Raw genomic sequence first — 26,757 nt, 5'->3', positions numbered from 1 at the left:
ACTAAGAGGAATACTGAGTGAAGTTTATCAGAAGGCGCCCCTTTTCATTGACAGGGCTCCCTGTGACATAGGGCACCTGTTACTCCTCCAGGGCTGGGGCTCATCAGTAGTGTTGTGACCCCTTCCCAGCAGCCGCTGGCGTGTTTTTTCCCCACAAGCTCTCAGAAACGGCCCTACATGGGTTTTGTTCCCGTGTTGTGTGTGTGTGTGTTTTCCCCTCCCTTCTGGTAATTATCATTTCATTCTCCACTTAACTTGCTGTCATCTGGTTCAGGGATGTTTCCACCATTGTCAGGATTGTGTATGCGTAGTTCTAAATTAAGCATCTTGGCTGCTTCAAAGCCTGGAGTGTTCTGACCTTCAAGCATGCCACAATTATCTTGGTCTCCACATTCTTTGCTGGTGGAAATGGCTTCCTAGCAGAGTGACGGCCTGTGCAGGACAGGGCCTGATGGGCTTTGCCGGAGTCCTCTATACAAGATGTTCTCCAGCCACCGTGGTGACCTTTCCTTCCCAATTAACTCAAGTATGAAACCTGTACACGGAACTTCGTAGTGAGGAGTAAGAGGAGCGTGTGTGAACTGCTGGCGGTGCCTTGTATGACAGATTTTTCTCTGCTCCATGAGAGTCTGCTTCAGAGGCTCCTGTCACTCAGGAAAGTGAACCCTCTGAGGCTGCAAATTGAAATTTCTTGACTTCTGGTTTGCCTTGCATGGCTCGGTTCATTCTCTCTTCATTCACGCAAACTTAAAATGCTTTACTGAAATCCTATTAGGCACAACCCTCCTGAATTTCCTTTCCCTCTCATTGCTGGTGATCAGGCTATCTCACACAGCCATCGCCTTCAGCGGGTGCCTCTTCTCACCCCGCACTCCAGGTTGCCTTGAGATTTCATGGTTAACGTCCGTGAACCAGAGATTAGGCTCCTGCCTCCATGGGAGAATCAGGAGGCGAAAGGAAGCCGATTATACAGGAGAGAATCCATAGGATACATTTGGATACGCATCAGGAAGAAATAGGAAAGTGGGAAATACAATTTGGATAAAGAATGTCGTGGGCTTTATTTTATCCTGTTGAGTCTAAATAGGACAAGCAGAGACTCACGCTGAGTAAGTTTCTCGAGATCAAGGCCTGGCCTGGATGTCCGCTCCTGGTGCCTGGCACAGGGTAGTAGTCGCTGAACAGACTCCTAAGGACACTGTCCCCAGGCATCAGTCAGTGCTCTACTGTGAATTCACTACCACGTACAGCCACCCTAAGAAGCAAGCACTGCTATCATCATCTTCATCTTATGGGGGAGAGAACCGAGTCCTAGGGTGATTTGCTCACTCCAGGTCCTGGGGCCAGGGAGCCTGTTCCCCTGCCACCCTCTATAGGTAGAGCTTTGTGGTTACTATTTACAAGTAGATGTATTTGTTTAGGATCTCCCATTTTCCCATTGTGGGTGTTGCCCCTTGGTAAACAGTGGTGGAAGATTTGTAAAGCTGACAGCCAGCCAGGAGCTCACAGATAAACTGTTTCCTTTCCCAGAGATCTTGCTGCCCGAAACTGCCTGGTAGGGGAAAACCACTTGGTGAAGGTGGCTGATTTCGGCCTGAGCAGGCTGATGACAGGGGATACCTACACAGCCCACGCCGGGGCCAAGTTCCCCATCAAGTGGACGGCACCCGAGAGCCTGGCCTACAACAAGTTCTCCATCAAGTCGGACATCTGGGGTAAGGGCCACTGCTTTGGTTTTGTCCTCGCCTTCGTCTAGGGTGGGGCTGTGTCCCCATTTTGCTTTCTCTCCTTGCCTTTTCAGTTCCTTTTCCCTTGCTCTTTCATTTCTTTCTCATTGCTTCCTTCTCTTTTTGTTTTTTTACTTATTTTTCAATTTTAAAAATCTCTTCTCCCATGTTTTCTCTCCTAAATGAGGTAAAAGTGAGGGTTTTTTTCCTCTTCCAAAATAATTCAGATGAACTCTTTCCCCCAACTTAACAACTTTATGTCTTCTTCACTGTTAGATTGCCTGGATGTGCAGGGCAGCCAGCCCGCCCTGCAGGCACCCAGGGTCCGCCTCTGTGGAGAGAATGCTGCAGAGTCTGGTTTGAGATTCAAGTAGAATGTTCCTCTCCAAAGCCTTGTGTGACAGTATTTTATTTTTACTTTTTGTTATGCAGATTGTCAGCAGGCAGTCAAGGAGGCAAGAGTTGCCTGGTGACTCCAGGCACTTGCCACCCCCAGCTTTGCTGTCTTCACCTCGTGGTACCCTCTCACCCTATACCCCCCGCCCAGCCCCAACTCTTGTTATTTCAAAATAAATTCCAGACAGCATAATGTTTTGTCCATGAATATTTCATATGTCTCTTAAAGACGGCTTTTGTGTTTGTAGAACCGCAAGTTGAGTTTAGTTTCTGAATTTTGTGTGCTTAGTCACTCAGTTGTATCCGACTCTTTGCAACCCCTTGGACTGTAGCCCGCCAGGTTCCTCTGTCCATGGGATGTTGTTTCAAGCCAGAATACTGGAGTGGGTTGCCATTTCCTTCTCCAGGGGATCTTCCCGACTCAAGAATCGAACCCATGTCTCCTGAATTACAGACAGATTCTTTACCTGCTGAGCCATCAAGGAACCGGTTTCTAAATAGTAGCAAATATCAATGTTTAAATTTCCAGTTAATCATAAAAGTCATGCTTTTTTTTTTTAATCTGTTTGAATTGGGGTGAAAATGCAAATTTCCCAGTGCAATTAGTTGATGATATTCTTTAGGTCTCCCCTAATCTGTAAACTCCTTTTTTGTCTCTCTGTGTCTCTCGCTGGTTGTTTGTCGAAGAGGTCCTGCCATTTGTCCTTTAAAGTCTCCCACATTCCGGATTCTGCTCACTGTCATGTTCCTCAGCCTTCACTGTTCCCAGAAAATGGGTAGTTGTACCTAGACACCTTGATCACATTCGGGTTTGACTTGTTTTGTTTTGGTAAGAGTACTTCATAGGAAGGAGGGTACCTTTGATCAGTAGCCCCGTAATTCTTGATTTTCCCTCTGTCTAGAGCCACTGATGGTTGCCAAATGACAGTTCCTTGGTTCTGTCATTCCTTATTCATTTATGAGCTCCATACTTCTATAAGAAGAAACTTCCTCCCTCCTACCATCTGATTACAGTAGGGGGTACAGTTCATACAGGAAAGACAAATATAAACTTCCTTGCCATTATTAACCAGTTTCCAAGATAACAGATTGATTTCTTAATACCCTCCAGTGGTGACCAATTCAGTTCAGTTCAGTCGCTGACTCTTTGCGACCCCATGAATCGCAGCTCTCCAGGCCTCCCTGTTCATCACCATCTCCCGGAGTTCACTCAGACTCACGTCCATCGAATCCGTGATGCCATCCAGCCATCTCATCCTCCGTCGTCCCCTTCTCCTCCTGCCCCCAATCCCTCCCAGCATCAGAGTCTTTTCCAATGAGTCAACTCTTCACATGAGGTGGCCAAAGTACTGGAGTTTCAGCCTTAGCATCATTCCTTCCAAAGAAATCCCAGGGTTGATCTCCTTCAGAATGGACTGGTTGGATCTCCTTGCAGTCCAAGGGACTCTCAAGAGTCTTCTCCAACACCACAGTTCAAAAGCGTCAATTCTTTGGTGCTCAGCCTTCTTCACAGTCCAACTCTCACATCCATACATGACGACAGGAAAAACCATAGCCTTGACTAGACGGACCTTAGTCAGCAAAGTAATGTCTCTGCTTTTGAATATGCTATCTAGGTTGGTCATAACTTTCCTTCCAAGGAGTAAGCGTCTTTTAATTTCATGGTTGCAGTCACCATCTGCAGTGATTTTTGGAGCCCCAAAAAATAAAGTCTGACACTGTTTCCACTGTTTCCCCATCTATTTCCCATGAAGTGATGGGACCGGATTCCATGATCTTCATTTTCTGAATGTTGAGCTTTAAGCCAACTTTTCCACTCTCCTCTTTCATTTTCATCAAGAGGCTTTTTAGTTCCTCTTCACTTTCTGCCATAAGGGTGGTGTCATCTGCATATCTGAGGTTATTGATATTTCTCCCAGCAGTCTTGATTCCAACTTGTTTCTTCCAGTCCAGCATTTCTCATGATGTACTCTGCATATAAGTTAAATTAGCATGGTGACAATATACAGCCTTGACGTACTCCTTTTCCTATCTGGAACCAGTCTGTTGTTCCATGTCCAGTTCTAACTGTTGCTTTCTGACCAATTAGGTTTTGCTTTTCTTTTGTAGTATTATTACAGGCTCTTGGATTTAATTATATTTGAGTATATTATAGATTAATCCACTGCAGCTGTTTTTTAAAATTGATATTCAGATCGTCTCAACTTTGGCCCATCGGAACTTCAAATTATTCCTGGTTCTTTCTGACAAAACCCTATAGTCTTCTATAGCATCTGTGCTATCTGAAATGAATGAAATACTCCAGGTTCATTCTCTGCCCCAGACCTGAACCACCCACTTCTCCAAGGAATTCAGGTTCCTTAGTGGGACCTGGAATTTCAGTGATTTCGTTAGATTTTAATGGAATTTTTTGAATTGGAAGGGACCTTAGAGATAACTTCACGTACCCAGGAGAGGTGCCTGTTGGAGGCACGCTGCTAGTTGGTCACTGAGCGGCGACTAGAAATGGCCTCTTCAGTTCTAGTCCTAGGCGCCTTCCACCGCATCTCCCAACAAGATGGCCATGCTCCCTTAAAGACCCTGGAGGGGCTGGTCACCCCAGGCCCCTCCTCTACTATAGCATGTGCTAGTCCGTGGGTGTGAGTGACCGGAAAGCCTAATTCTGTCCTGTTCTGTCCAGGGCTGTTGGTAATTAAGAACCTCATAAAATGTCAGAGTGTCTGGGCTGCTTCTGAGGGTATAACTTCTGAAATCTGCTGCATAGTTAGCCAGTTTTGAATGCGGTGCAGTCAAATCTTAAACGCGTCTTGAACAGTCTTGCTCTTTCTTTTTTCTTTTAGCATTTGGAGTGTTGCTTTGGGAAATTGCTACCTATGGCATGTCACCTTACCCAGGAATTGACCTGTCCCAGGTGTATGAGCTGCTGGAGAAAGACTACCGCATGGAGCGCCCGGAAGGCTGCCCAGAGAAGGTCTACGAACTCATGCGAGCATGTGAGCCTCCCCCTGCTGGTTCTGATGTGGGCTCTGTAGGCAACCCAGTGCAGGGCGTGTGTGTCAAGTGAGGGGTTAAAAGTGCTCCATTTCCTCTCTTCTTTCCCATTCTTCAGAAGCAACTACTGTACAGTTTGGAACTTTTTTTTTTTTCCATGTTTCTATGCGCTTTTATTCATATATAGTATTTTACGTATGAGGGTTTTTTGTTTGTTTTTCATGCAAAAGAGACCGATGGATACCAAGCCTGGGTGGATAAAAGTCACTCAGAATATTTGCCTACTATACAAGAAATTTGCATTTATTAATAAGAACCCCAAGTTTTACAACCCTGTGAGCTGTAGCCCGCCAGGCTCCTCTGTCCGTGGGATTGCCCGGGCAAGAATACCAGAGTGGGTTGCCATTTCCTTCTCCAGGATCTTTCCAACCTAGGGATCCAATTTGCATCTCCTGCATCGGTAGGAGGATTCTCTACAGCTAAGCCACCAGGGAAGCCCATATATATTATGGGCCCTGAAATTTCAGCAATTTACATACACACATACATACACACACACACACACACACACGTGTGTGTGTGTGTTATATGTGTGCGTAAGTGCTACGTGTATGTGTGTTATGTGTGTGTTATAGGTTGTGTGTGTGTAAGTATGTAACGTGTGTGTGCATATATAAAATGTATAAAAATTTATCACCTCAACTTTTTTTTGTACTTAGCAGTGGAACAGGCCTGTGTTTCCATGTCTGTGATTCAGAGCAAGTGCACCCTCTTTCCCCCACTTCCCTGTCTCATATCTTTATGTAGCTGTCTGGCATCTATTGCATGATTTATTCATTCATCCAGTCTGCTTTTGATGAGCATTTGGTTGCTTTACACATTTGTTGTCGTTGTTTTTTTTTTTTTGTCATTATAAATAAGGCAGGAACCAGCACCCTCAAACATAGACCTCTGTGCACTTTGCTAGTACTTCTTGAAGTTGAACTGTTGGTTCAGGGAGCTAAGTGCATTTTAAATTTTGATAGGTTTTATCATCTTTTTCTCAAAAAGGTTATATGAATTGATACTCTCAACAGAAGTTTCTGAGAGGGACTCTATGTCTTCACCTAATGGGATTTAGTCATCCCTTAATCCTCATTTTAACCTTGTTTTAATTAGTACATCTTTTCTGATGAGGAACTTGGGCTTTGATAACCATGAAATAAGGGTAAGGTAGGAAGCAAGCTATTGGCTTTAGTAACTTTCTATGTTTGCTGGAGGCAGGCCGGTAAAATCCTATTTGTAAATGTAGTTGTTGCTGTCAGCCTGTCTCTGGGATTTTAGACTCCGTATTCCTGCCAGTATGTAAAATTTTCTCAAATTCTCAATGTCTGTAATAGGACACAGTGACATTCATCACTTTAACTTGTCATAGCAAAAGATGCTTAAGCAGGATTGGAATGTTAATTCCCAGACTTTCCACTGAGAATGTCTCGTCCCCCCATGTTTGCGAGGCATCGTGGGCAGTCTGACTTGGGTCTCATCTGCAGGTTGGCAGTGGAATCCCTCCGACCGGCCCTCCTTCGCTGAGATCCACCAGGCCTTTGAAACGATGTTCCAGGAATCCAGCATATCAGATGGTAAAGTGCCCGTCCTGGGGGTGCCCGTGGTGGAGAGCGAGGTCGACCTGGGAGGGACAGCCATGTGGGGCCCAGCCCAGGCCTTCAGTCCACTTCCTGCTAGAGCGTGTGGGCCAGCATCTCGCCGGAGACCAGAGAGTGGAGCAGGGGTGCTGAGGGTGGCTTTCCGTCTCTTGCAGCCAGGGTTCTGAAAGTTGCTCAAGTACTGTTTCTTCAGAGTGTGTGTCCCTTTTCTGTAACCGTATATAGTTTACTACTGTTGCCTTAAGAAGAGAAAGCCAACATACCACAATGATACCACTGCTGATGACTGCTGGTTTTGTTCTTAATTTTTTTGGTGTTTCTTAGAAGTGGAAAAGGAGTTGGGGAAGAAAGGCATGCGAGGGGTTGCAGGTACCCTGCTGCAGGCCCCAGAACTGCCCACCAAGACGAGAACCTCCAGGAGAGCTGCTGAGCACAAAGACACCCCCGACATGCCCGAGACACCCCACTCCAAGGGCCCAGGAGAGACTGGTATGTGCCCACCCCCCACCTGCCTCGGGGGCCCCAGGGAGTCAACCCTAAACTGAAAGGCAGGCACATCCCTCATGAGTGGGCCAGCTGCAGAGAGGAAAGTTCTCCTTTTCTCTGCACTCTCTACCCACCCCACCCACGGCCCCCATCAGGTAGGAGCCATTGCTTCCACAGTAGGCAGAGATGTTCATGAAACCTACAGGAACAAGCCCACCTTTTCATGTATCATTCACACTGTTTGTGGTTGTTCTGCACTGTGGACAGATAGAGCAATAATAAACACTGAACCAAACAAAGAGCAGCTCGTTGTGAAAGCACTGATACGAAAAGCTCCCTGGTGCTGATGGAGCCATGAGACCCCCGGGGCAGAGCTGGGGTCCTCATTGTCCCTGAGAAGAGGCTGGTGCTGTCCCCTTGACTAGCGAGGGCGGTGGGAGCACTGCAGGAGGGGTTAACATGAGCAAACATGGACCCAGTGCTTCCTGTGTGCCAGGCTCTGCTCTGAGCAAGGCTGCTCTGGTTTTGCAGTCGCCCCAACCAAAAAGAAAATACAGAAGTATGGATTCCAGAGCAGACCAACTGGGTGGAGATGTCTGCAGTGGGCCAGGTGTCTGGGTTTTAGCTGCCTCTAGGGGATTGCTCTGATGGGCCACATACTCTGGGTGAATGGGAAGGGACAGGACAAAGCCAGAATCTACAAGACCCCATGATTCCAATTTTTTTCATCATGTTCTTGTTCAGTCACTCAGTCGTGTCCGACTCTTTGCGGCCCTGTGGACTGCAGCACACCAGGCTTCCCTGTACTTCACCATTTCCTAGAACTTGGTCAAACTCATGTCTGTTGAATCAGTGATGCCATCCAACCATGTCCTCTGTCGTCCCCTTCTCCTCCTGCCTTGAATCTTGCCCAGCATCAGAGTCTTTTCTAATGAATCAGTTCTTGGCATCAGGTGGCCAAAGTATTGGAGCTTCAGCTTCAGCATCAGTCCTTCCAGTGAATATTCAGGCTTGATTTCCTTTAGGATGGACTGGTTTGATCTCCTTGCTATCCAAGGGACTCTTCACGAGTCTTCTCCAACACCACAATTCAGAAGCATCAATTCTTCAACATTCAGCCTTCTTTATGATCCAACTCTCACATCCATATATGATGACTGGAAAAACCATAGCTTTGACTGTATGGACCTTTGTTGGCAAAATGATATCTTTGCTATCTAATACACTGTTTAGGTTTGTCATAGCTTTTCTTCCAAGGAGCAAGCATCTTTTAATTTCGTGGCTGCAGTCACCATCTTCAGTGATTTTGGAGCCTAAGAAAATGAAGTCTCTCATTGTTTCCCCATCTATTTGCCATGAAGTTATGGGACGCGATACCATGATCTTCGTTTTTTGAATATTGAGTTTTAAGCCAGCTTTTTCACTTTCCTCTTTCATTTTCCTCAAGAGGCTCTTTAGCTTCTCTTCGCTTTCTGCCATAAAGGTGCTGTATCTGAGGTTACTGATATTTCTCCCAGCAGTCTTGATTGCAGCTTTTGCTTTATCCAGCCCAGCATTTTGTATGATGTATTCTGCATATAAGTTAAATAAGCAGGGTAGCAATATACAGCCTTAACATACTCCCTTCCCAATTTGGACCCAGTTTGTTGTTGCATGTCTGGTTCTAACTGTTGCGTCTTGACCTGCATACAGGTTTCTCAGGAGGCAAGTAAGGTGTTCTGGTATATCCCAGCTCTTCCATAGTTTGTTGTGATTCACACAGTCAAAGGCTTTAGCATAGTCAATGAAGCAGTGGTAGATGTTTTTCTGGAATTTTCTTGCTTTTTCCATGATCCAGCAGATGTTGATAGTTTGATTCCTCTGCCTTTTCTAAATCCAGCTTGAACATCTGGAAGTTTTCGGTTCATGTACCGTTGAAGCCTAGCTTGGAGAATTTTGAGCGTTACTTTGCTAGCGTGTGAAATGAGTGCAGTTGTGTAGTAGTTTGAACATTCTTTGACATTGACTTTCTTTTGGTTTGGAATGAAAACTGACCTTTTCCATTCCTGTGGCCACTGCTGAGTTTTCCCAATTTACTGGCATATGGCGTTTACACCATCTCTTAGGATTTGAAGTAACTCAACTGGAATTCCACCATCTCCACTAGCTTTGCTCACAGTGATGCTCCTAAGGCCCGCTTAACTTCTCCCTCCAGGATGTCTGGCTCAGGTGAGTGATCACACCACCGTGGTCATCTGGGTTATTAAGATCTTTTTTGTATAGTTCTGTGTAATCCTGCCACCTCTTTGTAATATCTTCTACTTCTTTTAGGTCCATACTATTTCTGTCCTTTACTGAGCCCATCTTTGCATGAAATGTTCCCTTGGTATCTCTAATTTTCTTGAAGAGATCTCTAATCTTTCTCATTCTATTGTTTTCCTCTTATTTCTTCACATTGATCACTTAGAATTTTCCACAGTTTGTTGTGATTCACAGTCAAAGGCTTTAGCGTAGTCACTGAAGCAGCAGTAGGTGTTTTTCTGGAACTCTCTCGCTTTTTCCGTGATCCAGCAGATGTTGGCAATTTGATCTCTGATTCCTCTGCCTTTTCTAAATCCAGCTTGAATATCTGGAATTTTTCAGATTTCTTATCTCTCCTTGCTATTCTTTCATCATGTACCCATATTTTAAAAGTTGAATGTGTAGCTCCTGTACATAGGTATTGTATATGTACTGCTGCACAAATACATTTACTGTGAAATAGAGCAAAAATATACACTTAAAAGGTTTACATAAGAGATAAATTATCCTGCTTTCTTTGCACACTCCCTGGACCGTCTTGCTTGCCCTGCTTCGACAGCATGTAAACTATCTAGAACCTGGCCCCTCCATCCTTCTGTTAGTCGTCCTGATGTCAGGAAGTGGGACAGCGGTGGGGAGGAGGGGCCACTCTGAGAACTTTCGGCTTATTAAAAGGCCAGTGATAAGCCATCATGTTCATTTACCCCCCATCAGTATTCATCTGAGGGGTATTCTGATATGTAATCTCATGGCGTGCCAAGAGTGTCAATTAGCTGTTCAGCCCCTGAAACAGAGCTGTGCATAATTCATTAGAAATTCACTCTCTTCGCCTTCCTCCGACGGGGCTGAGGTTTGGGGAGGGCCTTGACTTGCCCGGATCTGGGAGTCCTGTGTGCAGCCTGCTGTTCTGACAGATGCCCCGTCCCTCAGTGTCCCAGGTGCTGATGGCCACCGCGCTGCTCCCGCCCTCGGAGGGAGAGCTCTGTCACTCACTCGCGGGGAGCTTGGCAACGCCAGAAAGATTTCTTAGACACTGTTATTCATATTTAAAGGATGCCCATTTAAAAGTTTTAAAAGGTCACCCTTCTAGTTCCCCGAGCATAATAGCCTGTTGTCACTGCACTCTGTGGCACGCGGCCCCTCTCCCTCCTGCCCAGCCTTGCGGGAGCCGCAAGCAGCCGCCTGGTGGGAGAGGCCCAGCTCCTGACCCTGTGCTTGGCCTCGTCTGCCTTGTACCCTCCAGATGGTGGTGTGCAGGGGCCTTTTCTGCTTTAACAGGGGTGGGGCAGTGGGCGCGGGTGCCACAGCTTTTTGTTCTGCTGTCTTCAAGGAGAGAGAGCTTAGCTCTGCCCAGTAATGACAACACCAACATGCAGTGCCAACAGCTACTGAGGATTCCGTGCCAGGAGCTGTGATAAATGCCCACATCCCTTCTATTCTCACTGCAGCACTCCAGGTAGCTCTAATGTGCTCCGTTTCATCGATGAGGAGGCCGAGGGTGAGCAGAGAGAAGTCACTCGCCAGGGTCGGGCAGCCCAACCACACACGCAGGCCTGGCAGAGCCCAGATGCAGGGCCTTTCTGTGAGGAGAGGCCGCCGGCCCGTGCGAGGCCAGGCTCTTCGCTTCTGGCCTGGACTCGTTCAGCTCTTCCCTGTGTGTTTCAGATCCTGTGGACCATGAGCCCGCTGTATCTCCACTGCTCCCTCGAAAAGAGCGGGGTCCTCCAGATGGCGGCCTCAACGAGGATGAACGCCTGCTTCCCAAAGACAAGAAAACCAACCTGTTCAGCGCCTTGATCAAGAAGAAGAAGAAAACTGCCCCGACCCCTCCCAAACGCAGCAGCTCCTTCCGGGAGATGGATGGCCCGCCCGAGCGGAAAGCGGCCAGTGAGGAGGAAGGCCGGGAAATCAGTAACGGGGCACTGGCGCCGGCACCCCTGGACACAGCGGAGTCGGCCAAGATGCCGAAGCCCAGCAGCGGGGCCGGGGTCCCCAATGGAGCCTTCCGGGAGTCTGGGGGCGCGGGCTTCCGGTCGCCCCACCTGTGGAAAAAGTCCAGCACACTGACCAGCAGCCGGCTGGCTGCCGGTGAAGAGGAGAGCGGTGGTGGTGCCAGCAAGCGCTTCCTGAGGTCCTGCTCAGCCTCCTGCGTGCCCCATGGCGCCAAGGACACAGAGTGGCGGTCAGTCACCCTACCTCGGGACCTGCAGTCCACCAGCAGGCAGTTCGACTCGTCCACCTTCGGAGGCCACAAAAGCGAGAAGCCGGCCCTGCCTCGGAAACGGGCAAGCGAGAACAGGTCTGACCAGATGACCAGAGGCACGGTCACCCCGCCACCCCGGCTGGTAAAGAAAACCGAGGAGGCCGCCGACGAGGTCTTCAAGGACGCGGCTGAGGCCAGCCCGGGCTCCAGCCCGCCCAGCCTGACGCCAAAACCGCTCCGGAGGCAGGGTGCGGCTGCGCCTCCCTCCAGCCCTCCCCACAAGGAGGATGCCGGCAGGCCCAGTGCCGCGGGGACACCCGCCGAGCCGGCACCCCCCACCAGCCGGGCCGGGCCAGGAGCTTCCGGAGGGCCCAGCAAGGCCGCCGCCACTGCTGCAGAGGAGCCCCGGGGTAGGAGGCACAAGCCCGCCTCCGAGTCCCCGGGGAGAGACAAGGGGAAGCTGTCCAAGCTCAAACCCGCCCCACCGCCCCCGCCACCCACCTCCGCTGGCAAAGCCGGGAAGCCCTCGCAGAGCCCAAGCCAGGAAGCAGCCGGGGAGGCAGGCGCTGGGGGGAAGGCGAAACCCGTGGCTCTGGCTGTGGACGCCGTGAACAGCGACACCACCAAGCCTGGCCAGCTGGGAGAGGGCGCCAAGAAGCCTGCACTCCCATCCGTGCCAAAGCCGCCGGCATCCACCAAGCCGGCAGGGACCCCAACCAGCCCCGCCCCCACCCCCACCACCTTGCCGTCAGCACCCTCTGCCCTGGCAGGGGACCAGCCGTCCTCCACCGCCTTCATCCCACTCATATCAACCCGTGTGTCTCTTCGGAAAACCCGGCAGCCTCCTGAGCGGATTGCCAGTGGCGCCATCACCAAGGGCATGGTGCTGGATGGCACCGAGGCCCTGTGCCTGGCCATCTCCAAGAACTCGGAGCAGATGGCCAGCCACAGTGCCGTGCTCGAAGCCGGCAAAAACCTCTACACGTTCTGCGTGAGCTATGTGGACTCCATCCAGCAAATGAGGAACAAATTCGCCTTCCGTGAGGCCATCAACAAACTGGAGAACAACCTCCGGGAGCTGCAGATCTGCCCAGCAACAGCAGGCGGTGGCCCGGCGGCCACTCAGGACTTCAGCAAACTTCTCAGCTCCGTGAAGGAGATCAGCGACATTGTGCAGAGGTAGCAGGAGCCGGCGGCGCACGAGGGCTCCCTGTGTGTGCCCGGGGCAGCGGGCAGGCGGCCGCCAGGACCCGCGTGTGGGAACCTTGGCCCAGAGCTCTGCACCGGGCAGAGCAGAGGCCGCCATGGAGCGCGGCGCCACGACTTAGTCCTGCGCTCGCCGCCCCCCTCCGCCGGGCCCCCGGAGCCTCATCCAAGTTCTGTCTGTGGCGTTCCCGCTCTCTGGACTGCCGTGGGCACGCCAGCCTCCTCCCTGCGTGTGGGGCTTCAAAACTGAGCCCTCAGGGCCAGGCGGGAAGGTCGATGAGCACTTCCTTTCCATCTTCCACCCTGGAGAACCTCCACTGGTTCTGCGTTTGCCCTCTTTGTCTCGAGGAAGGAGCACCCTGAATGGGAGCTGAGTCAGCAGGGCCTGGGGACTGTCCCCTCCACTCACCCCAGGCAGCGAGTGTACCCTCCCCTCACTCGGGCCGCCTGCTGAGGACATGTGTCCAGAGCCACATCCTGGGAAGTGCGGCCCGGGGATCACCCCACTCCCCACCCCCCCGCACCATCCCCCCATGTGAAGGACGGCTCTTGACTGGGGGCTGAGATAGGCCAGGGTGCCGCCACCAGCCAGCCTCTGGGTCCCGGTCTAGGGGGAAGCCAAGGAGTCTGCGATGGGGAGAGTTTCCTCGCCGTCCTCTCCAGGTCCTCAGGGCCCCATCACCTGCTCTCCTGTGACATGCACTGCTAATCCTGGATAGAAAGCTTGAGTCTGGAGGGTAGCAGGGTCGCGGGGGAGCACACAGGGGCTCCAGCGGCAGGAGGGGATGGCGAGCGTGGGGGCGCAGCCAGGCCCAGGATGGCCCAGAGCGGGGCCTGGCAGGTCGGCAGTGAGCACAGTTACCTTCCTTCCAAATTCCCAGGGGCCCCTGATAAGGTGCTCAGTCTTCACTTCCAGTTGCTCTCTTTCATTCCATCATGCTCCTTTAAGGCAGAGTAGATTCTTGCAGGGCTCTTTGCCTGGTGACAAGTCAGTCTTCAGCTTTCCAGAGTTCTTGAAGCATTTCCAAACTGCCCTTAGCACAACTGCCTCCCCAGCGAGAAGGAGCCGCCATCGGGTGCCCAGCGCGCACGTAGGAGGAAAAGGACTGGGGCACCAAAGCCCCGCCCAGCGTGGGCCATGCCCCAATGGGCATGTAGCTTATGTAATTACCACGAGCAACACTTAACCTAATGTTCCGGTGGGAGTCATCAGGGATGAAGAGAATCAGACAAAGGAAACCCCAGGAAGTGTCTCAGAGAGCAGTCTTCAGCGTCATCTCCCCAGGCTGCCCAAGACTAGGCTCGGGGGCAGGAGCCCACATGCCCTTGACCTTGACCTGGAGCAGCTACTGAGGAGTGGGCCGGTACCTGCCTGGGCCTTGCTCAGGAGAATCGGAGGAGAAACCAGGAGGAGACCGCGTCCCACCCGCTCGCCAGGCCGCCCCGTGCCCATGACCTCGCTTGGGCCCTGTTTGTACACTAATCACCTGAGTTTGTCTTTTATTTCTCTGATAGAGATGGTTTCCTCTGGGTCGTTTTATGCTGTTTTCACAGCTCCTCACCTCTTTGCCCCCCCGGGCTGCTGTGCTGCGCAGACCGAGGGGGGTGTGTGCCCGAACACCGCCAGTGGCCTTGCAGACGAAGCGGAACGAAGCCCACCAGGTCCCCTCCACTGCCCGTTTCTGAGGTACTTGTCTCTTCCCGTTCACACGATGTGCCACTATATTTTGCATTTATACTTTGGTATTACACTCTTTTATAGACTTGCCCTTTTATAAATGACCTGTAAATAGTTTCCCACTGTCCTCCCTTCTGCAATGCCTATGGTGTCTTTTTTTTTTTTTGGTCCAGTACATTTTGTTTCTGTATATGACTCTGTTTTTTTGAATCCACGTCTCTCCTCCGTAGTATTTTTTAAATAAATGTTTACAACACCAGACCTTGGGGTAATTGCTGTGGTCCATAATTCTTCCCTGTCATCCTCAGAGCCCTGGCGTGTGCATGGGCCGGGAGGGAGCCAGGCTTTCCAGAAGCGGCTGGGCTGTGTCGGATCTCACACGACAGGAGAGAACAGGAGTGCGGCAGAACCCCGCACCGGCCGTGTCACCAGCCAGCCCTCACGTTGGGCCCCTCTGTGCCCTCGAGCCCTGCTTGCCAGCGGCCTGGCTTGGCGGCAGCACTGAGAACAGGCTGTGCTCCCATGCGGGCCGCGGCCGTCTGGCGTGGGAAAGGAAGACCAGCGACAGCGGTGCCGCCCGTCCCTGAGATGGGGAGGGGAAGGTCACGTCCGGAATGCCTCTCTGGCCTGAAAGTGTTCAGCCCTGCCCACGGGCTTTTTCTTTTTCTCCTTGCATTTGAATTCACTTTCAGCCACTGTCATCAGTCCCCAAAGCGCTGTCCACTCAATCGTGTTCAGTGCACCAGGCATCTTATTTCTCGGTGGACGAAGATGAGGAGGGTGTGCCAGCCTGCGAGGGGATGGAGCCACCAGCCAGGGCCACAGCATGACTTCTCCCGCGGGGACCTCCCGAGGGGGTGTTGGCGTGTCCTCAATATCCGTTCTCCATTTGATGCCAGCTGGTGGCTGGGAAAGTGGACGTCGGGGAATTGAGTAGCTGCCCCTTGCTAATGATACTTATTAAGCTAGCAGGCCTGTCAGAGGACGCACTTCCTGTCCACCAGAGCCTCTTTCCCAGAGACCTGGGCAGCGAGCTGTGCCGCTCCGCAGCGGGGGCAGTGGAAACACCAGCCCGGAGACGAGGTAAGCGGGACCCACGGTGTGTGCTCAAGTGGCGTGGCCCCAGGCGGCACCGGGGCACAGGTCTCCTCGTCTCACGGAGGCAGAAACGGGCCCAGGCCACCGGGTGGGTCAGTGGCAGAGCTGTCGCTGGACACCAGAGCTCCCGAGTTGGGGACTTTTCCACGGGGAGCAGGCTCTTCGTTTGAGTGGCATCTCTGAAGTCTGAAAGAGGACGTGGTGTTGCAGTGACAGTCCCCGCTGACGGCTGCTTCCCCTGGGTCAGCCATGCATGGGTCCTGGACTCCTCACGGCAGCCTCACAAACAGGGTGAGCTGTCCCGTCTTCCCACTGCCCAGCAGAGAGCTCGTCCAGTCACAGCTCCCACGCGGTGAGACCAGGACGAGGCCTCGTGTACGCGCCAGTCACCCTGGCAGCCGTATCAGCATGAGGCAGGGTCTCAGAAGGCTCTAATCCAAAGTAACGTCTTCCACGAGTGTCAGGCAAGCTGAAGAAGCTTCCCTGGGTCTCACCATTCTAGGTCAGTGGTCCTGAACCTCTTAGGTCACAGAACCCCTTGAGAACCTAGTGAGGACTGGAATATAGCCCCAGGAAGACATCTCTGTGTATACACACGATGGTGGCCAAAGGTCTGAGTCGTGCCTTTGAGGTCCAGAACCAAGGAGGGGGCATCAGAGGGCCAGGCCCCAGAAGGCGGGCAGCTGCTATTGACATGGTTACCTCAAAATGTATAAGCCTCCAGCCTCAAAAATTTTTAAAAACCTTTCAGATCCCCAAACTGAAAGCAATCATCAAGAGGGGAACAGAATAGGTAGGGGTGGTGTGTTCACGCCATGGAATGTTGGGGGGCACTGGGAGTGGGAGGGGACAGACACCCCACTCCATGGTACATGGTGCCAGGCAGCTGCCAGACCCAGCACAGTGATGTTTAGACGGGCACGTGGTCTGGTGGAAGAGGTCAGAGGGTGGGCGACACTGGGTACGTAGCCTGGGTGGTGCCGGCTAATGGGTGTGTCACTGGCTGGAAACTCATCCAGCCACGCTTAGAATTGGGGCACATTCCACATGTATGTTCGGTTGCACTGAAGATTTTCTTAGAATTTCAGCTTCCAGGGGAGTGCTTTTAGCTACTCTACAAATGCACTCCAAGTGCACTCCGCACCACATGGGAAACCCCCACACTTTCAGAATTAATAAGGGAGGTTCTGTGACCATCTTCATTTCATGGGTGGGAAAGCCAGGTTCAGAGATGTGCGGCAGCTAGCCCGGGGTCACACAGCACGTGCCTGCTTAACGCCTACTGCGCCTGACTCATCTGGCGACAGTCCAGATGGCCACAGCACGATCCGCGGAGACCGGGGCTCCAGGGCCAAGCTCACCTCCCCTCCTCCATCGTGAAAGAGGGGAGGTGAGAACTACAGCTCGCCCAACCCTGTCTGTCGGCATCAGAGGTGTTTTATAGACAGCACTCCTCAGCTGAGCACTCGGGGTGGGGGACCCATGTCGACGTGCTGTCTTCATATAGAAGATGTTAGGTGGGACAAGACTGCCCAACCGTGGTGTCCCCTGTCTTTGGTGCCAGCCCTCTTCCATGGTTGCCCCCCATCTCAGCCCAGGGCCCCGGCTCCCTGCCTGGATGGTGAGAGCGCCCTGCCTGAGTCTGGGTCCCCCCTGGTGTGTGTCTTGCAGCATCTTTGGCGCCAGGCGCTGTTGGGACGAGTTGACGCCTCACTTGCTGCAGCTGCTGGTGATGGTCTGCTATTGCTCCCGCCCCCAACATCTTTTTTTCCTGGACATTTTTATTAATATTTCAAACATGCAAGAAAATACTGGCAAATATTCCCCATCCATTTTAAGAGCTAAATACCTGGAGATCTGCACACCAAGATGGAGTGTTTTGTGTGTGTGTCTTGAATGCTTAACATGAGCGAATGCGTCAGCTCCCAGGTGCCTGGGCCAGAGGACAGCACGGCCACGCCAGGTGGAGCTGGCCAGGCCACCGGGGGAGCATAATCGCCCTGCTTCCAAAGCAGATGTTTTCCGAAGAGCCTCACCCTCACTAATCTGGGGAGTAATCTCCATCAAGGAGAGGGGGCTGTGTGGGGATGGCAGGAGAGACCCCCAAGCCTTTACAGAGCCGGGGGGTCGAGAGGTGTGGGGAGGTTAAAGAGGAAGGTTAGCCAAATGCAGTGGAGTGGATTTAACAGATCAACGCCCGTAGCAGTTTGATTGTTCTCATTTTCAGGTTTATTGAGCTTGAATGTACAAGCAACTGGAGAGGACAGCTTTGTTGATTTCTGTTGAATGATGAAAGCCTAATGACAGGTTATCCACTTTTGAAGGCCCGCCCCTCTCCCCCTCCCCGCTTTATCTCGGATTTCTCCACCGAGGTTAACCTAATCCTAGTAAATTAAAAGCCAGCCGGTGCATACCCACAGCGTGCGTAAGCACGTTTGGGAGCGTTTTCCCCCTCGGTGACCTCCAGGTTCTCCGTTCTCACCGTGAGTGACTGCGGGGGTGGTCCTTTAGTCCCGAGAGTAGAAGTCGCCGAGCGCACGGGACAGGGGACCTTGCTGCAGGGCGTCCCTCTGCCCTTGGTCTGTTGTGTTTCCCCCGGTGTGCCACGAGCACATTCTCTGGCTTCTTTGTGTGTGTAAATGAGCTACGGGCTGGAGTACTTACTCCAGGATGCTGCCTCGCCTCCCCCTGTATCTGAGTGGAAGTGAGCACGTGCGAGCACATGCCTGGGTGACAGCCCAGGCTAGGACCCCGCCTGCCTCCTCTGGCCACCTCGTGTTGTACGGCCTCCGCAGCGGGGCTTTCCTTGACTGGTTTCATGAGCTTTCCCTCCGTGGCTTCAGGGCTGAGTGTTTGCTTCTTTCACCCACAAAGACCACCACCCCCCCGCCCAATCAACCTGTCACATTAGCAGCAGACCTCCCGGCTCCTCCCTCCCTCACCAGTGGCAGAGGCCAAAAGGTACGCCGTGCCTCCCAGACTCAGCGTCACTGCCGGCCCCATCACCACGGCCCTGAGCCCAGGACATGTGCTCTAAGCAGCTTGCTTCAACATAAGGCGAAGCTCCAACTCCTGCGTCCCCGCCCCTGCCCACATCCCATTTGTGCTCCCCAGTCAGCCCGCCTCTTTTTGTGGCTCAGATCTGTCACCCCTTAATGAAGTGACTTTCCAGGCTGCCGAGGATTGAGAGCTGCTACCGGGGAACCTAAGTCTCTAATAGAATGGGAAAAGCACTGTGAAATGCTCTGAGGTGCCAAGCTGGGCCCAGGCCCAGTGTGGTTCTAAAAAGGCTAATAAGAATCTACCAATTAATTGTGACAGCTCAATGGAGAATTATTCAATTGTGAACAGGGGCAAGCCATGGCTCCCAAGGGAGGAAGAGAGGTGTTGCCATGGCAACATCGATACAGGTTCTGGTCCTGGCAGTTGAAGCCAGCCAGGGAGTGAGGAGCATCAGACTGCTGAAGCTGACTAGGGTCAGAACGCAGGACTCACCAAAGCCACATTTGAAGGAGATGCTCCGCCTCGCCCCAGGGCTGCCCAGCACGGGCTTCCCTCGGGGCAGAGCAGTTGCTTTCAGAATTCTCCTCGCTTGGAGAAAACCAGGGCAAGAGCTGTCTAGCGCAAGAGGAAAAATGCACCACCCCGTGTGTCTTTCCCTGTACCTCTGACCATGGATATTTCACCAACTGCCAATTAAGGAGATGCCTGGAGAGGTGTGTGGGGTACAGGAGACACGATTTCCATCTCCCCAAAGTCAAGGCAACTCGAAACTCGGGAAGCGAAGTTCCCAGGGCACAGAGGACCTGCAGGCAAGAGTCAGGCGGGCTTCCCGTCACAGTTTGCAGTCACTACAACTTTTATTTCAAAAGACAATACATTCACATTCTGAACACTGGACACTCAACCTTGCTGCAGCAAAAAAAAAAAAAGTATTCCTTCCTCATTCACCTCCCACGAGGCTTCTCGGCTTGGCAAACCTTGTACCACCAATGAAGACAGTTGTCAGAAGGGCTGGGCAGCGGGTTCCGAGTGGCATTGCAACACCGCAGCAAGGTTTTCTTGTCAGAGGGATGTTGTCTTAATGGGATGGAGAACAAGATTTTTTTTTTCCATTGTTAACTTTCAGAACCACAGTCTGTACCCAGTGGAATGTGCTCGCTCACAGTCGCACTTCAGATGTCAACCCCTGACGTCCTGGCAGAGACTGTCAAAACTTGGGTTATCCTACAGAATCACTCAGGCCACCTACCTTTAGGCCAGAGCCAGCACAGCCAGCTCTGCCTGTTCAGATTCGTGGTCCAGGGGCATCCTCAGCTCCAGGCCCCCAGAGGAGGGGGCTGAAACGCAGCAGACTGCCAGGGGGTGGTGCCGGATGTGGTATCTCTTGTTACCTTGCTTTTCTGGTCTTTTGAGCTCCTTTTTGACACCATCCAGGGTTTTTTTGCTTCAGCAAAGTTGGAAATCAAAAGTAAGCACCCACCTAACCAATCCTACTGCTTTTATAATTCCTATTGTTGTCCTTTATAAGAAGACCCCACACCTTCTCATGTCTTGGTCTTTTGAGGCCAGAGGAGAAGCGTGTGGAAACGGCGGGGATGGGGTCGGGTGGCCCTTCCCAGGATCACTGACCCCTTCATCCCCGGCCAAAGCGGAAGCTGAAGCCCCCTTTCTTCCTGCTGTAGCCATTGAGCTCCTCAGCCAGAGTCCCCAACGGGCCCCCCACCTTCTCGGCCTCCTCCAGGAGGAGGCCAGTGGCCTCGCTGCCGTCGTCCTGCCTCCCGAGACGCAGCTTGAAGCCAGCACGCGCCCTGCCCAAAGCCCGCAGCTCCTTGGCCATGATGAGCAGGGCGTGTGGGTGCGGGGCTCTTGGCCACCCAGGGGGGCCCCACGGGAAGGGGCGTCCCCCTGCTGGGTGCGTCCAGCTCATTTCACGTCCGATGCCCCCTACGGCGTCCACGGGCTCCTCTGTGTCCAACACTGGGAAGCAGGCACCCAGGGGCAGGAACAGGAGGTAGGGCAGGGAGTAAGGGTTCCACATCTGGTCCAGAGGGGAGAGAGGAGGAGGTTACGGGCTGCACCCCGGGGCCACGCACAGCTGTGCACATGCTTCCCGGGGACCCAGGCCACTGTCAAAGGTGTGAGCTGGCGGCTCGGTTGAGCCCAGCCTGCAAGCAGCGTGAGGAAGTGTCACCACATTGGGGGACCAGGCCCTTATTTTCTTAGCAGGTTCAGGAGCCAGCCGCGCCAATTAGGCTGGTTCTCCCTCTCCTGCAATCTTTTGACGGCCTTGGCAGCTTAGCACACTAATACCACTGCCGCTGGGATGGCTTACAGGCGGCCCTGGGAGAGCTGAGCAAATTTGGGCTCATTCTTCCCTTATTATAATTATTGACTCTTGGGCCGTATCATCTCAGAGCCATAGGGTAGAGTTAATAGCATCTACCCCTCTTCGTTTTCAACTCGATAATAAATGGGTCTGGTTAAGCTGTTTAGCGGGGATGCTCTGCTCGTGTCTCTGCGACGTGGAAGCCAGTTGCTCCCGAAAGCAGGAACCAGATCTGACGGCCCGGTCTAACTCAGACATCCTCCCAGAGAGGAGTGCTTACCAGTGCCTGCTGAGCACCAACTGTGTACCTGAGTGACAGTGATAGTTGCCCAGTTATGTCCAACTCTTTGCGACCCCATGGACTGTGTAGCCCGCCAGGCTCCTCTGTCTGTGGACTTCTCCAGGCAAGAATACTCAAGTGGGTTGCCATTTCCTTCTCCAACTGTGTAATCTGGCTGCGAGGTAAACCTTTGCCTGCATGGTTGCACTTTACCTTCACAGTAAACCTAACTTGAAGCCCTGTTATTCCCGTTTTTATTTTCAGGCAAGAGAACTGTCAGAAAGGCTAAGAGACTGTGCTCAGGACCCACAGCTAGAAAGTAGAGGCTCTAGGGTTCCCGATTCTAATGGCCAGGGGGCTTCTTGGACTGTAGGCCAATTTAACCATCCCTACCTGATACTGTCCTGGAGGGCCTCCCTTATTCCCTTCTACAGAGAAGGCAGGATCCCCAACCGGATGACGGGCCCAAGATCTCAGTTCTGTAAGTGACAAAGCTGGGAGGCAAGCCCGGGTCTAATTGGGCTGGACGCGGGAATGGCTCCTCTACCCCCTGCACGGTGGTCCATGGGGATACGAAACAGAAATAGAGCTTCCCCCCAGTGCCCCTGCCTTGGCAGTAACTGCTCGTCCCCTCGCAAAGGAAGCCTCTTTGGGAACGACCACGTTGGGTGGGACCTGGCTGGTCCTCTGAGGAGAGCTGAGGCTGGAATAGAGGGAGCGTGTTCTGGAGAAGACAGCCCCGGCCTCCCAGAGCTCTTTCCAGAAATGGCTCCCTTGAAGACATTTCAAAATGTACTCAGCCCAAAAAGCTTTAAAAAAAATATTAAAACATGTCCTCCCTCCTCTTCCCAAATCCAGCCCTCCTACGCCTCTCTCATCTCCTGAGACTGGAGCAACCTCTTACCTGCCTCAGGGAAGCCTCTCCGTCAGCATCTGGGTGAAGTGGGGGCTTTTCTCAAGGGCTTTCCTCCCCACAGAAAGTGAGGCAGACAGCTTTGAGATCAGGTGGGAGTCCAGCCGGTGGATGAGTCCACCTGGGAATAGCCTCTGGGTCTCAAAAGAGGGGGCACCTTCTCTCCTTCCCTTTGGGGGGAGCATGGACCCCTTCAGGAATCCAGTGGGAGCTTGGAACCTCCACACCAAAAACTGGACCCCAGCACAAGCTGGGGCTCAGGCCCCATCATCCAGGACTTGGCAGGAGAAGACAGAGGGAGGCCCAGTGCCGGGCCCTGGAGGGCACCCGTGGCCAATCTCTGCCTGCTCCAGGCAGCAAGATGAGGTGCCGGTCACCACCCCTCAGGGCCTTCCCAACCCTGTGGGTCCCCAGGATTCCTACCGCCTGCGCCCAGCTCCCGACCTGCAGGAGGCCTGAGTGCGATTCCTGCCAGGAATGGAGCGGCCGTACTCACGGTGCTGCGGGTCTGCTCCCAGCTGGGCGGCTGGACCTGGGCCAGGCTGGGCAGAGCTGCTCTGGGTTCTTGTCCAGGAGGTGCAGCTCCCGGGCGCTCCCTGCTTTATATAGCGCCCTCACAAGGGGGCCCGTGCCCTGGGCACTCCTGATTGCTGCACATTCCTGACCCTGGGATTCCATTGGGGACCTGGTAGTGAAGGATGGACTGCGTGGACCGCGTTGATAAAAGACCCAACACAAACAGGATGTGGTCTGATGAGAAGCCAGACAGGGCCGCCCTTTGGGCAAAGGCAGCCTTGCTTGGAGGAGCTGGGGCGCCTCGTTCACTGTGAGTCACAGTTGTGGCCCTGAGGTCCCACCCGGCCCGGAGGAACCCTAACGGTCCTGCCTTTGTCGGATCTGCTTCCCGGGCCAGCACCTCCACCCCCAGGGGACTCAGGAGGCCAGACGGCTTGGAGCCCACCCTGGCCTGTTGCACGGGTGAGGTGAGGAGCTGTGTTCGGTGCCACAGGTCGCCTGCTCCAGAGCCTTACGAGGGGCATCAGTGCCAGGAAGCTGAGCTGGGCAGCATGAGAGGGCATGGAGAGGGGTGAGACCAGCCCATCTCTCAAGTCCACACCCCCTAAAACACTGGAGAGTGTGCCTTTTTGCAGGGAGGCTCAGTCCCACCAGGCTCCACTGCCCAGCGCGGCGGGCCCCACTGAGCCTCACCTGGGGAAGGATGGACGGACCCGCGAGTATGCTCAAACCTCGTCCGCCTCTCTGCCGCAGGCCGTGGAGACGGGGCTGTGAGCCCAGTGTGGGGCTCGTCGAGGCCTGGGTGAAGGTCACGGTCGTGGAGGGCACTGGCGTTGGTCACTCCCCAGCCGCGCACTCACTGGTAGTTTCCCCCGTGAGCTCAGAGGCCCAGGTGGGGAGTGCACGTGCGGTCACCTGCACCACCTCCCCACAGCAGGGCACAGGGCTGGGGGGGCGCACCGCGGGTACACAGGTCCCTGTGGGGTCCACTGGTCCCTCAGCATCTCACACCTCAGGGCACTCACCCCACAAAGCCCGGTGCGCCCCTCCACCTGCCCTGTGTGTGATCACTGAGCACCCCTGGGGCCTGCTGGGCATGGGGTGGGGAGCGGGTGGGCTGCGGGCTAAGCCAGGGCACGGGGCCCCTTGGGCAGCATGTTCTCCAAGGCACCAGCCAAAGGGGCATGGCCGGTGCCCAGCACAGGGAATTGCTCTCCTGGGGGCCCCCACTGGCCCGTAGCAGCCCACAGACCCAGGAGCATCCCTCCTGGCCCCTCCCCTCCCCCACCCCTTCCTCGTCCACCGTCAGTGTCAGGGGAGACCAGCAGGAGGTGCCCAGCACAGCCCCAGCCTCTGTGCCTCGCCCAGCCTAGATTTCCCAGAGCGTGCCAGGCGGCGAGGTGAGCAGGGGCTTGGCGAGGCTTCAGCTGCCCGGCAGTTGTCTGGGGGTGGCTGTTCAGGCCGGACTGAGTATTGAGCCCGGTGGATTCCGGCTCCAGGGCCCTCACCCTGCTGACCTGCATTGGCTTTGCCTGTGAGGTACTGGTGTGCCTGAGCGTTCAGTTGCTTCAGTGGTGTCTGACTCTTTGCGACCCCGTGGACGATGACTTGCCAGGCTCCTCTGTCCATGGGATTCTCCAGGCAATGCTGGAGTGGGTTGCCATTCCCTCCTCCAGGGGAATCTTCCCGACCCAGGGATCGAACCTGCGTCTCGGGCTCCTGCATTGCAGGTGGATTCTCTGCCGGTGAGCGACCGAGGTGCTAAGGAAAGGGGTGGGAATCACCCCACATGGGAATAGATGGCCTTAAAGACCCTTCCCCACTCCCAGCGACCTGAGGAAGGGGCTAGAGTCTTTACTCCCCTCATGGTGACGGGTGGGGAGACAAAGGCACCGAGATCAGAGCTGTGTCCTGGCGCTCCTGTCTCCAGCCCCGCCTGTGGCAGGAACGAGGTCAAGAGGAGGCAGGCAGCGCGGGCTGCCTCCGGGCCCCTTGGAGGGGTGTGCTCAGCCTCTTTGGTGAGGGCGAGGACTTTGCAGGCAGGCGCAGGCAGAGGGCACACCGTGTGCCGACTGGAGCAGGTGCAGAGCCAGGTGTGTATATGCGCGTGCGCCTGTGCATACGTGTGTGAACGTGTGCGTGTGAGCTGGGAGGTGCGGGGCCCTTTCATCTCCCTGGTGAGTGCTGGCTGGTCGTGACATTGGGTGTTGGTTGATGACCAAGCGCAGCCCACAGTGGGGTCACTGACTCGCTCTGGGGCCTTGGGCCAGATGCTTGCCCTCTCTGTGCCTCAGTTCCCATGGGCGTCAAATGAGGCGGTTTGGTTCCCAGGCTGTGCCCTGCAGAATTCCTTAGGGATGGCTGGGAAGACTGGGGACAGCAGAGGTGGGGGTGAGCCCTGAGGGCCCCCTCCCTCCCCCTAGGAGGAAAGTTCCACCTGGCTGTTAACACACTGGGCTGAAGACAATTCTGCTGTGAGAACAGCCCCTGGCGTGGTTCAGGACGGGGGTGGGGGTGGGGGGGCCGCGGGGTCCAGGGCTCTGAGAAGTGGCCACAGAAGGTCCCAAGTGTTGGGTGTGGGTGGGGTAGGGGGCAAGACTGGGGGCAATCAGGAGTCCTCCACCCCAACCCTGGAGCTGGGGCACCCGGAAGCAAGTCTGATGTCAGATTTGGTGCCAAACATCCCAACCACAGGGGCTTGCCAGCAGCTCCCCAGGACATCTGGCCCAAAAGATTGGTTTCAAGTCCCTTCCCGGGCTCCTCAAAACCCCTGGACTTCCTCCAGGGAACGAGCCCCACTCCTGGGCAGGAGGGGGTAACAACTGTAACACGTGGGGGTGACTGACACGAGGCGGCAAGTGTGACACTCTGTAGGAGGGCGGGTGGGGTCTGTCAGGGTCAGCTTCCAGAAGCAAAGGCTTTGCCTGGCACCCCCAGTGAGCACAGGAGGCTGTGGGGGAGGGGGTCCCGGGGCCACCAGGGTCCAGGGGCCACCAGGCTCCCTGGGAAGCCGTCCCTGCAGAGTGGTGGGGCTGTGTCCCGGGATGTCCAAGCTGACCGGCGGCCTTTGCCCTGGCAGAACCTGCCAGGAACCCGCGAGGCGACACAGCCTGGCTGTGGTAAGGCCCCTGCCTCGGATCTCAGATGCCTTCCTCCGCCACGCTTCAGGCTCACGTGAGCCCCTAGGGTCAGACTCCCCCCTGCTCAGCCACAAGGCAGCCGTGGCCTCGGGCAAGTCTGATCAGTGCCTGAACCTCCAACTCCTCCTCCTGATGGGGGCCCACAGCAGAGCCCACACTGTGGGGAGGGGAGTGTGAACCACAGGGCACAAGGCAGGTGGGCCCAGGGTGGAGGCTGCTGGCGTCCAGGGGAGCCCGGACAATGCCCTCTTCAGAAGCATTTGCCTCCTAGTCGGCTGATCCCCCTCAGAGCTCCCAGGCGTGCCAGCTGAACCCTCCTTGCCCTGGGACTCTTACCATGTGGATTCTCCCCTGGGTAGGTTTAGTCACTCAGTCATGTCTGACTCTTGGAGACCCCATGAACTGTAGCCCAACCAGGCTCCTCCGTCCATGGAACTCTTCAGGCAGGAATACTGGAGTGGGTTGCCATTTCCTCCTCCAGGGCATCTTCGTGATCCAGGGGTTGAACCTGGGTCGCCTGCACTGCAGACAGTTCTTTACCAGCTGAGCCACCAGGGAAGCTATTTATTGGTCGCTAAAATGCCAGCACCCCTTGTCAGCTCCGAGAACCTCCGGGTGCCTGAGTCACCGGACCTCGGAACGGTGCTGTGAGCCGGGCCAGAGGAGTTGGGTTGGGTGGCAGAGGAGCGGGGTCCCCCTGGGGTGTGGGTGTGGCCGGTGGGAAAGCAGGCACCCATGGCCACCTAGGTGACTTCCCGAGGCCTGGCTCAGGGGTCTCACCCCGCGGCGTCCCCGTGGGCCTGATTCAGCGCCGTCAGCGGGCAGGACCACATGCCCGTCAGCGAGGACACTTTGTGGAGGGGACCGATGC

At 54.3% G+C, this 26,757-nt stretch overlaps 2 protein-coding genes across 4 annotated transcripts in view; one reads left to right on the top strand and one right to left on the bottom strand.

Moving 5' to 3' along the window:
* Positions 1 to 14,871, top strand: part of ABL1 (ABL proto-oncogene 1, non-receptor tyrosine kinase) — a 138,558-nt gene extending 123,687 nt beyond the window's left edge. For all 3 annotated transcript variants that reach the window (XM_042248056.2, XM_027966272.3, XM_027966273.3), the window contains 5 exons: positions 1,531 to 1,715; positions 4,964 to 5,116; positions 6,644 to 6,733; positions 7,082 to 7,246; positions 11,189 to 14,871. In XM_042248056.2, coding sequence (XP_042103990.1) covers positions 1,531 to 1,715; positions 4,964 to 5,116; positions 6,644 to 6,733; positions 7,082 to 7,246; positions 11,189 to 12,909 — 2,314 coding nt within the window. In that variant the 3' untranslated portion in view covers positions 12,910 to 14,871. The remainder of the gene's footprint in view (positions 1 to 1,530; positions 1,716 to 4,963; positions 5,117 to 6,643; positions 6,734 to 7,081; positions 7,247 to 11,188) is intronic.
* A 5,473-nt stretch (positions 14,872 to 20,344) lies between these two features.
* Positions 20,345 to 20,749, bottom strand: QRFP (pyroglutamylated RFamide peptide). Its single transcript, NM_001126369.1, is given in 1 exon segment — positions 20,345 to 20,749. A coding segment is annotated over 1 exon segment (405 nt).
* Positions 20,750 to 26,757: the final 6,008 nt, after the last annotated feature.

This window comes from Ovis aries, chromosome 3 (genome assembly GCF_016772045.2).
Source record: "Ovis aries strain OAR_USU_Benz2616 breed Rambouillet chromosome 3, ARS-UI_Ramb_v3.0, whole genome shotgun sequence".
Taxonomy (NCBI): Eukaryota; Metazoa; Chordata; class Mammalia; order Artiodactyla; family Bovidae; genus Ovis; species Ovis aries.
The sequence above is the reverse complement of the archived record's forward strand: the minus strand, read 5'-3'. Positions and strand labels throughout refer to the sequence as shown.